General features: G+C 40.4%; 1 protein-coding gene across 2 annotated transcripts in view; it reads right to left on the bottom strand.

Moving 5' to 3' along the window:
* Positions 1-9,077, bottom strand: part of pmt (phosphoethanolamine methyltransferase) — a 29,321-nt gene extending 20,244 nt beyond the window's left edge. Inside the window, exon 1 of one of the 2 annotated variants that reach the window (XM_053685571.1) lies at positions 8,906-9,077. Coding sequence is in view for 1 of the 2 variants with exons in the window: in XM_017485764.2 (XP_017341253.1) it covers positions 5,593-5,602 (10 nt within the window). In the remaining variant the exon portion in view is untranslated. Of the gene's footprint in view, positions 1-5,592; positions 5,762-8,905 lie in introns of those variants that run through there. The other variant, XM_017485764.2, reaches the window with a different exon arrangement.
* Positions 9,078-12,422: the final 3,345 nt, after the last annotated feature.

Genomic DNA, 12,422 nt, shown 5'->3' with positions numbered 1-12,422 from the left:
GTGTCCCCGAGGCCCGGCGCCAGGCCATCGAGGAGGAAATCAGTCGCATGCTGCGGGACCACATCATCGAGGAGTCCAGCAGCCCCTGGTCCAGCCCCATCGTCGTCGTGCCGAAGCCGGATGGGAGCATGAGGCTATGCAATGACTTCCGGAGGCTGAACCAGGTGTCGGAGTTTGACAGCTACCCCCTCCCCAGAGTGGACGACCTGATTGAGAGGCTGGGGAGAGCCCGATTCATATCGACCCTGGACCTCACCAAAGGCTATTGGCAAGTGGCGCTCGCACCGGAGGCAAGGCCCAAGACAGCCTTTAGCACGGCCACCGGCCACTGGCAGTACCGGGTTCTCCCCTTTGGGCTGCACGGGGCGCCCGCCACGTTCCAGCGGCTAATGGACATCCTCCTGCGACCCCACCGACAGTTTGCCGCGGCCTACCTGGACGACGTGGTCATACACTCCTCCACCTGGGCCGACCACCTGTTCCACCTCAGGGAGATCCTGAAAGCCCTCCGGGAGGCCGGCCTGACGGCGAACCCAAAGAAATGCCACCTAGGGCTGACGGAAGCCCAGTACCTGGGATACCGCATCGGACGGGGGATGCTGAAGCCCCAACAAAAAAAGATCGAGGCTGTGAAGGACTACCCACGTCCAACGTCGAAAAAACAGGTACGTGCCTTCTTGGGATTGGCGGGCTACTATCGCAGGTTCGTGCCTAACTTTTCTGCTGTAGCCTCTCCCCTCTCAGACCTCACAAAGAAGGGCCAGCCAGACCAGGTGAGGTGGACAGCCGATGCAGAAAGGGCCTTCCAGGCCCTAAAAGAAGCCCTCACCAGCGCGCCGATACTCCGCAACCCGGACTTTGACCTCCCGTTCACTGTACATACTGATGCGTCCGAGACCGGGCTGGGTGCCGTCCTCTCCCAGACCTTCGACGGGGAAGAACACCCAGTCCTCTACATCAGCCGGAAGCTGTCCCCGGCCGAGAGGAAGTATGCGGCGGTCGAGCGGGAGGCACTAGCAATAAAATGGGCCATCGAGGAGCTGCGATACTATCTGGCGGGCAGGCACTTCATCCTCATAACCGACCACGCCCCCCTGCAGTGGATGGCCAAGGCGAAGGACACCAACGCCCGGGTAACCCGCTGGTTCCTCGCCTTACAAGACTTCTCTTTTCAGGTTAAGCACCGGGCAGGGGCCCAGCATGGTAACGCGGATGGGCTCTCACGACGAGACGCCCTCTGGGCCCACCACCGAGCGGCAGTAGGCTCGGAGCTGAGGGGGGGGTACTGTCGCGACCGGCAGAGATCCGGCGCACACCAGAGGGAAAACGCTCCTTCTCCGACTGCCGCACCGGCACGACGTGGGCAGCTTCCTGCCGAACATTCCGCCAGCTGGAAGGACCGCCGCGGCAGGGCGGGGCTGACGCGACTCCGGCCCGCGATTGGCGGATCCAACGGGGAAGTCCCACCACTCAGGCGACGACGGAGGAGGATAAAAGAGCGCGCTTCCGGCCGGGAAGCGGAAGAGAATATCGTGGCGTCAAGACGGACTCCGTGCGTGTTTGCAGCGATTCGCAACCTCCGATCACGACGGTAACCTCACGCCTCACGCTAAATTCTTCTCTCTCTCTCTCTCCCTCTCTCCAGGAGTCGTAAGCGCGGACGAGACCGCCGGATAGTGAGAGTCGCACCCACGGAGGACGCCGGCCCGGGAAAACCCCCGCCCCGCCTCGGGAATCCCGCCTCCGCCACGAGTCGACTCCGCCGGCCGTCACGCCTTCACAAACCCCCGCACTCTTCCATTTATCACACGTTCACCTCACCCTAGCCACAATAAAGCACCGTCTGCAACCACCCTTTGGTCTCCTGTGGGTCTGTACGCCGCCCTTCCCCGGGCTAATTCCTCACACAAGACTAACACATATTCATAAATACCAACAATATGTAGTAGCGTTGACTTTTTTTTTCAGTGAACAAACAAGAATATTGTTCGAAAACTCAGTGCAAATTCGAACAATTTAGTGTAAAAAATACACTATCACTATCATAAAAGAATATCATGTTATCACATGCCAAAAGCAATCAAACCTCTATTAAAAATAATCTCCTCCTCCATTAGTGCAGACTATGTACCTAAATCATTTAAATTAGCTGTTATCAAACCACTGTTTAAAAATTCAACTTTAACCCTCGTCAGCTGTCTAACTGTAGGCCAATATCAAAACGTCACTTTATCAAGGTTGTAACATAGCAGTTAGGCTCATACTTGTATAGGAATCAAATTCATAAAATCGTTCAGTCAGGAATTATGCCTCATCACAATATTGAGACAGCACTGATTAAAGTGGTAAATGACCTACTACTGGAATCTGATCTGGGTCTCCTTGCTTGTGTTCCTTGATCTTAGTGTAGCTTTTGATAACATAGATCACAATATTCTTATAAACATTAGAAAGTGTTGCTGGAGATGCCTCTTTCCTGGCTCGGGTCTTATTTGACCGATCGTTATCAGTTTGAAGACGTAAATGGTGAATTCCCAAGCATACAAAACTAAAATTGGGTGTTCCACATGGTTCTGTTCTAGGTACAACCAAAAGTATCACATATAGAGACATGCGCAGTGGGCCTAGATTATTACAGTTATTCATAAACATGGTATTAGCTTTCACTGCTATGCTAATGACACACAGCTACTGAATATGTTTCAGCAAAGTCAGATGATATACACCAGCTTTGTAAAGTTTTGGCATGTATAAAGTTCACTGGATGTTGAGTAACTTCCTCTTATTTCAGACAAGACAGAAAAACTTATGCTAGGGTCACAGGCAGCTAGAAGTGACAGACCTTAGTATGATTATTGACTCCAGTCTCTCATTTGAAGCTTGTGTAGATATTGTTACTAGGAAGGTCTTTTTTTTCATCTCAAATATATATATATATATATATATATATATATATATATATATATATATATATATATAATAATAATAATAATGAATGTCACTACATGATGCAGAAAAACTAGTTTGCTACCTCTAGGTTGGACCATTGTAACACCTTGCTGTCTGGATGATCCAGTAGGTGCATAAACAAGCTCCTGTTAGTCCAGAATGCAGCAGCTATTTCCTTAGTAGTACCAGAAGATTTGATCACATTATCCCTGGCTTATCCACACTGCATTGGCTTCCAGTAAAATGTCACATTGATTTTAAAATACTACAAATGATATATAATGCACTGGATGGTCTCACTCTACAGTACCTGAGCAAACTTTTGGTCTATTATAACCCTCATGTGTCGACAAAGAGGCAGTCTCTTTATTAGTAACTAGAATAATGACAACTACAGCAGGGGGCAGAGCTTTTATCTACAAAGCCCCCCACCAATGAAATGGCCTTCCAATTAGTGTTTAGGACTCAAAGACAGCCTCAATCTATAAGTCTAGGTTGAAAATCCATTTGGTTACTCAAGTTTTTTTTAAAGATAGCATTTCTCTTAGGTAAAGTCACATATCTGGGGAATTCCTGGGCACAGGGAGTTCTGGTAAACTGGAAAGTTTTAATGCTGTATCACATGGACACCCTGAGGATTGCTGTGGATGGTACCACATGGACACATTTAAGACTGCTATGGATGGTACCACATGGATGACCTAAAGATTCCTGTGAATGGTCTCACTTAGCCTAAAGATTGCACTTACTGAAAACAATTTATGCACAAGTCTCATCCATTCTTCAGTCTATAACTTTATTTGTATACTACAGATTTAAAGTTAAATTCTCTACTGAAATAAAAAAAAAAAAAAGTACCAAAATGCTCATAATGAGGACCCTTTTAGAACACTATTGTTTGACTTTATGGCATAATTGGGAAAGAGTAATGACTCATAATCAAGTGTCCAGCACTCTTCAACAAGAAGAGGATATGCTCCCCCTCTGAGTCTGGTTTCTCACAAGGCTTCTTCCTCATATTTTCTCAGGGAGATTTTCTTTGACACTGTCAACTTTGCTTTGCTCATTAGGGATCAAGTCTATAGCCAAATTTCTGTTAAGCTGCTCTGTGACAATGTACATTGTTAAATGTGCTATATAAGTAAAATTTAATTTGACTGAATTGAATATTACCTCTTCTGTGTTCATCTAGAACACTGTGACAATCGCAATGGGAAACACACCGGCTACATCAACCAGAGTTTAATTTCTTTTTATAAAAATCTATTTTAATGTAAATGATCAAAATGAACAGTGCCATCTTTAAAAAAAAAAAAAAAAAAAAAAAAAAGTCTTTTCCCTGATTATAAAGGAGGTCATCAGCAAATTTAATCTACATAGTTATATAGCTAGCTAAGCAACTAGCTAGGTTGTTAATTTGTCTTTGGAGCACAGTTATCAGCTACCAGAAACCATCATAATTGTGACAAGTGCTTATTAAATTATAAGATCTGATTTAAATAAAGTCATGATTGACAAATTTGTGCATTAGAAAAAAAATAAAAAAAATTTTGTTCAAGTTCATTCAGGTATTGTCAACTCTCAATGTCCTATTACAGCGTTACTCTAAAATTCACTAGATAGTAGCCTGTATTATAAGTCTAGCATGATTATTAACTGCTTAATTGACTTAGTTTCACTTGTTGTTCGCTGTGTTGTTTTTAATATTATCCTGCCCCAGCTAAGACTAAGGTCACTGTATTTATATTTGATTCACAGGCCAGGGTTGTAATAAAGCACACTTGAATCAAGATGATGTACAGCTTGGACAATTATGCAGTTGCATAAACACATTTGTCAGCCACAACCATAGTACTGATTTGATATCATGCCCATTATATGTTCCCCGGCATGCTGTTTTTAATCCCAGTAATTATATACTGTGAATAATTAATCTTCTAGATCAGGTGCTGCTATTGGCAATCCTTTAAGAAGAATCCTTTAAAGAGTCTTTCTGTGTCTAATACAAAGCCTTTTCTCCAGAATATAAGGTAAACCAAAACTCTCCAAAATGTGCACCAGAGTGCTTTATAACTACCATGAATTATCACAGGATAAATGAGAAAGAATTACAACAAACCAAATACAAATGTTTACTGCTGATATAGCCTGATATGTAGTGTAGTAAGTGTTTCATGGGCCCAAATACTGCTCTTACACAATTAATTTTATTACACATGAGCAAAAGTCAATCTGATTATTGCTATTGTTTACAGGCATCTGGCAGTTTGCACTAGTATAATTATAATGCAATTAATGCTTTACAGAGTCTCCAATTCACTTAACTTTTTATTTCACATAGTGAGGGGTACATACATGCTCTCTCTTTTTCGCTCTCTCTCTCACACACACACAAAAAAAAAAACATTAGTTTGCTAAGTAAACACATTTTACCACCATTGTCACACACAAACACAGTAGCTGCTGAAGTACTGATGAATCATGGTAAACCATTGAAAAGCACAGCGGTCAGTCAAATCATGCACTCACATAACGCACACGTGCGCATTGCCTATAAGTCATTCGAACCACAACTTTAAAAGCAAATGAATCTAAATTTATACATAAAGTTTGTCACTTTGTGAAATATTCTTGCGCTCTTACCTTTGTCCATAATTTGTGAAAAAAAGTTTGAACTTGTGCTACTATACAAGATTCAAAATACAAAGAGGCTATATTGTTTGAAAAGTCTATTCAAACATTAGTAAGTAGTAATAATCTGATAGTCAAACTGTCAGACTGACAGTCATCCGTTCACCCCCCTTTTAAATACTGACTGCCACTTCCCAGTTGTAAATCCATATGCACACAACCACACACAGGGAGGGAGGGAGGGAGGGAGGGAGGGGGAGGGGGAGGGGGAGAGAGAGAGAGAGAGAGAGAGAGAGAGAGAGAGAGAGAGAGAGAGAGAGAGAGAGAGAGAGAGAGAGAGAGAGTTAGTTAATCTTTGTGTGCTTGTGTGTGTGTGTGTGTGTAAATGAATAACGCTGTAAAGCAAATTTGAACTGGGACAAAAATCAGGCTGAGAATCTTACACCAACTCAGGCCACCCAGTACACCAAGTGACCAATTTATTAGGAACACCTGTACATCTGGTCATTCGATCAAATATATAATTACCCTGGCATGAGTTCAATGTATAAAATCATGTAGGCATGGGTCAAGAGCTTCAGTTAATGTTAATCTTCAACATCAGAATATGGGGGAAAAAGTGATCTGGGTGATTTTGGCATTGGCCTCATTGCTGGTCTCGGACAGACTGGTTTGAATAATTAAGAAACTGCGGATTTTCATGGATAATAAAAAAATGGGAAAAAAAACCCACCCAGTGAGCATTAAACAGTAGTGGAAACACCTTGTTAATGATGGAGTTCAGAGGAAAATTGATAGACTGGTTCAGGCTGACAGGAAGGCTACAAATACTTAACTCAAACTACCACTCTGTACAACAGTTGTGAGCAGAAAAGCATCTCAGAATGCACAGTTTTAAGTGCCTAATAATTTGTATGGTGTGTGTATCTCAAAAGAAAAGCATGAGTTACATTACCTTTAACAATAATAAAACAAATGTTGGGAAAGTAATATCTCTCTTCTTTTGCGTTCATTTCTAACAGGAACTACTACTTTGTATTTATCTCAGCTCTCACTGAATTGATCTCTTTCCCAAATAAGGCCATAGGCTACAATACTACATCAAATCATGGCATTTTTTAAAGCGCACCTATTATGGTTTTGAAACATGCCTAATTTTGTTTCAAAGGTCTCATACAATAGCTTTACATGCATCAAAGGTCAAAAAACACTTTAATGTACTTATAATTTAAACTGCAGTATTACCTTGTTTTCCCGCAGTGTCACAAACAACTCGTTAAATGATCCGTTCTAAATTATTCATTCTAAAGTGTTCACACTAAACTAAACTCCTCCTTTTAGAGAGCATACTCTGCTCTGATTGGTCAGATGTCCCCGTCTGTTGTGATTGGTCTGCCACTGTCAGTGGGCAGCCGATGCAGACCGAAGGTGGGGCTTTTTGTTACAAACCTATGTAGATTGGTAAAGGAAGTAAGTCTGGAATTACTAACGATTCGTTTCAGCTGTTCAGAATTATTATTGGCATTGTTTTCGGGAGATTAGAGGAAGTCCACGTGCACACAAGGAGAATGGTTCTGAATCGAACCAGGGACCCCGGAGCAGTGATGTGTCGTTCATGAACGATTTGTTCATTTTGAACAGATCTTTAATATGACTCGGGAACAACGAGTTGTCTTAGAGAGTGATTCGTTCATTTTTTAAACGCACATGCGCTGCAACATCCCAATATAGGTTTTGTATAGGAAACAGAAATGATTAGTGCACGTCTCGAGTCTTTGGGTTCGAGTCGTTCAGACGTGACAAATGTGACATGACAAATAAAATGAATGACTCATATCCGGAGGTGAAGTGAACTAAAAGACTGCATAGCCTGAAGACCAGCTAAGCTATTAATTAATAATTTCTCATAATTCGGCCTTGGTTGCATTAGCCTATAGTTTATTTGATAGTATATTAAGTACTAGATGTGTTGGGGAATTTAACATGTAACATTTTAATTATATTCTGCTGAAATGAACGAAATGACTCGGAAAAAGATTCGTTCGTTTTCCTGAACGAGATTCAAAGATCCGAGTAAGTAAAATGATCCGAACTTCCCATCACTGCCCCGGAGGTGTGATGCAGCAACACCACCCACTGCATCACTGCCCTCCTTCTACCCTTACTGCCGTTAATACATCTTAATTACATACAGTTAGGAGTCGCATGAATTACATAGGGTTAGGAGTCGCATGACAGGACAGACCACCTGGAATCTCCTCACAGCCAATCCGGGCCTGCTGTAAAGAAACGTAGACAGCGTGGCTGAATTCTCAAATCTGATTGGTCCGTAGGTGTGAACTAATTTGAAGTATAACCGCACTGAAATAAGTGATGTTTCTATAGCAACAACTCATTCACGGTGACGCTCCACATAATCCAAGACTAATAATAAACATGTTGAATAACCCATGTTGTTGTTTTTTTTAAAGAAAAACAAAGAAAGTTTGTACGTTTTCAAAGAAAAACGTATAAAAGTTGATGTAGTGAAGATTTCTCTATGTGTAAGAGCGTTCCTTTAATATTTATATAAGGAGTCTCTGTTGTCTGAGCTTATAATTTTCCCGAAGACTGCGGTTCTCGGTGACTTGACAACATGCGTTTTTATTTGTTTGATTTATTGTTATTTTGTCTTATTAACTCAGCGAGAGAGAGAGAGAGAGAGAGAGCGGTGCGGGTGCAGCTGTTTATAACCGCTACATTGCTAAGTGATAACAAGAACTATCTTAATTAAATGTAAATATAAACAGATAAAAAGCGCGATGTGTAGTTTATTAATAAGTTTAAAACCTGTAATCGTTAAAAATCGCTGTCCTATAACCCGAATAACACCTGAGTAACTTCGAAAAACCTAAGAAAACAATAAACCGCAACATCGACGGCCTGTCACGTGTCATGACGTATTCATCCGCTGTGTGTCAGTGTGCTGTGTTACAGAGGAAAATCTCGCTCAACCTTCACCTCTTTCTCTGTCAGCCCACAGAAGACGACTATAAATTGATGAAATACAGACCCCAAGACAGACGTGTAACTGTAGCACAGTGTGTCTCAGTGTTGTCAGAAGAAGAAAAGAATAATAAAATAAACAACCCAGTCTGAAGTCTCGTGAGCACGACATTAATAACCACACAGTCTCATACAAAATTAATTCGCGAGGCTGTAACACCTGACATACGTTATAGGCGCGTGAGGTTTGAGAGTAAACCTGTAATAGACAGCTGAGAGTCTTCAACATAGAATACACTCATCCAGTCCAGCAGCTCGTTTTGAGCAGTTTTAGACATACCTTATTTCAGCTGTGTTCGAGGTATTGTTTATCAGGATTGACAGGTTTCAGCAAATTATCCAGCCCATCTACACTTCAACAACAACACAAAAGAGCTGACACTAGCCTAGAAAATTGGGTAATGCAAAAGGAAGACATTGTCCTTCTTTATCTCAGCCTTTGCGTAGGGAAACAACTATTTCGGACGTATTTCTGATGCAAGGATATTATCCACTCCATAATCCCCCTTTTTCTCTTCAGATCTTTGCAATATATTTTATAATAGAAATGGTTCTGTATAGCATATATATACACTGTCTACATTTATACTTTAACTTTGTATTAGAAATGTATTTGATTGAATTCAGATGATTTACTATAATACACAATCTTGGAGGAATCGGAGTGTCTTTAAACCAGCTCAATCTGGCAACCCAGTCATAACTCTTTTGTCCGCTCCGCCTCCCCCGAGTATGGAGCAGGGGGCAGTGTGTGACTCCCCTTCCGCTTGAGGCAGTTCCCGTTTGTGAGCTACGTGTAACTCCTTGCATGTAGATTATGCAACATCTGCTGTAGGAAGGCGAAAAAATCAGTTGTCGATCTGTCAAATAATAACTTTTTTTAACCGTTGGTCACGGAAAATAAGCAATTAATTATTATAGTTAATATTATAATTAGTTAGTATATTAATTATTTCAACAGAATTTAACAGTATGTAACCCATTAATACAGTAATACAGTCAAAAAAAAACAAAACAACAAAAAGCCCAAAAACAGCTGATGTAAATGGAGCCCAATATTTCATCATCCAGTCCTGCTGTTACTGCATTAAAGTGAATCTATTATGGTTTTTCTAATATTACCTTTCATGTAATGTGTTATAGAGCTGTTTGTGAATGTAAAAAGTCTGCAAAGTTTAAAAAAAAAATCAAAGCGTTATTGACCCCTAAAAGAAGGAAGCGATTCAGAACAGCTGAAATGAGTTGTTAGTAATGCCAGACTTTACTTCCTGTACTAACCTACATAGGTTTGTAACAAAAGGCCCCGCCTCTGGTCTTCATCGGCTGCTTGCTGACAGATGGAGCTGAAACTCGTTATGGTAGTGGGTGTTTCCTTTATGAAACCCGCTGACAGGTAGATCAATCACAACAGACTGGGATATCTGATGAATCAGAGCAGAGTATGCTCTCTGAAAGGAGGAGCTTAGAATGAATCCTTTAGAACAGATCATTTAACGAGTCGTTTTTGACACTGGGGGAAAAAGGTAATGCTGCAGTTTAAATTATGAGCACATTAAAGTGTTTTTTGACCTTGTATGCATGTAAATCTATTGTCTGAGACCTTTAAAACAAAATTAGTCATGTTTCAAAACCATAATAGGTGCGCTTTAAAGGATTATGACATTTTTCACATTTACTAAAAATAGCCTGCTATAAAGAATGAGAAGGCACTGGTTGAAAGTCCTTCAGCTGTTATAAGATCAAAACCCACATTTGTTTTTCCTTAAAAAGGTATCTCTGATATAAAGACTATTTGATATCAAACTATTTAGGATTTCCAGAGGATTCTTGGCTTTTTCCTTCTTTTTTTCCTCTTAACGCTATCACAGAGACTATCTGCTTATCATGCCATTCATCAGTAATACTGGAATCTGTTTGATAATACTTAATAGAAACTAATAGGCAAATTCCCATAATGGTCCCATGGGTAACACAGGTGGCAGCTGTACATTTAGAAGTCATCCTGCCAACCTGATCGTCATCCCTCCTCTAACCAAGTACAATTGGTCCCTGAGAAATCTTTTACTCCTGTACATTTCATACATACTTAATGGATCATATGCTGTTGTGTTGACTCGAATCATTGTACAGTTTTGGATATTCAGACAAACTCCACTGAGTATTAACTTCAGAGCAAATATGAATCTAAAACAGTAAGATACCGTAATATTATTATTTGGACATTCAGATATTCTGTAAATGCAACCTGGTACTATACATAATACAATTACCAGCCACTGAATCTAGATTTAGCTGAAATGTCAATTGAAACTGTAAAAATAACTATAAATCAGCAGAAACCAAAGCATCCTGATTGCTTGTCCTTATTTACAATGAAAATTTGAGGTAATAATGTTTATTGTAATATTCATTTAATTAACCATTACTTTATCTCACTTCTTATATCTAACTTAAATAAAATTATGTCTAATAGATAGAAACTTCCATGAACCAGTAGGAAACATTAAAGTCAGATTTATTTAATACTAAAATCTGTTGAGAAATACATAATGGATACCATAAAGCCAATTCCTATGATGATTTATAAGGTTATGTAATGTGGATTCACCAGATAATTCTGATGAATAATGACATTGATAACTGACATCTGCATGCAAATATTATTCATTGTTTGTTTCTTTTAGACTTACATGGACAATTTCATATTATAGTTACAAGAATTATATAGCTTACAAGGCACATATTTACAATAAACTGGCCTATTAATCACCAGGTGAGGATGATAAGACGTACTGTGTGTTGCCTAATAGTAGCCAGAGTTTAATTCTGATGTAAGAAGTGGACTTTCAGTGTAAACCAACCCCATATGAACACGACAGTCTGCTTATCAGCTGCATGCTCTGAGGTAGTCACTGACCAGATGATGTTCCTGGTAGGACACAGTAACCTTGATGGAAGTGCAAATGTACAACGTGGACCAAACTGATAACACAGTTTAACCGTTGACATGTTTCCAACACCACAATTCCAAAGTCCTGTGTCTGGATGACCTAAGGTTTTATAATATTTCCCTCCCTTTTTCCTTCAGCTAAATGATGCAATCAAACACACTAATAACCACTACAGGGGAAGGGACAAACAAGAGAATCTTATGCATGACAAAAACGGACTCACTGGAAGATGTTTGAAAACAGGGCCTCACATGAAACATGTTTCTTTTTTGTGTTTTCCCTTTTTTCACTGTACTTTTAAGTACGATTAAAAGCAAGGCTTCTGAGATGACAAGACGACTGAGAAGGAGTTTCCTTGGAACGCTATGCTTGTGTTTGAGTCATTCTTCCATCTTTGGTGTTTTTTGTAAAAACTGACAGAGCCTCAAAACATTTTATGAAACATTTGTTAAATATTTATTATCACATGTTGTTGCTTTTTTCTAGTCATCACATCATAAAATTTACATTCCTTTTTGCAATTTATGTTAAATAATCCTCAATTACATGAAATTATGAAACTCGTTTTTGAGTAAAATAAGCCCAGTTTATATTTTACTTGAGGGTACTGTAGACTAGAGACCAGAAAAAAAAAACTTTGACATAGCTTGACTGCTATGTCAAAGCTTAGCCAAGATTCTTGCTCTTTAAGCATTACAAATGGATTGGTTACAATTGTAACCATTTGTTGGTTACAAATGTAACCAACCCCAGCCACTGGAGGGGTTGCACAAGCCAATGCACTCTCAGTGCCGGTCCCAAGCCTTGAAAATGGTGAGGGTTACGTCTTCTATTGGGAAAGAAGTT

Source organism: Ictalurus punctatus, chromosome 14, assembly GCF_001660625.3.
Source record: "Ictalurus punctatus breed USDA103 chromosome 14, Coco_2.0, whole genome shotgun sequence".
Classification (NCBI taxonomy): Eukaryota; Metazoa; Chordata; class Actinopteri; order Siluriformes; family Ictaluridae; genus Ictalurus; species Ictalurus punctatus.
Note: the sequence above shows the minus strand (reverse complement) of the source record. Positions and strands in the feature narration are given on the sequence as shown.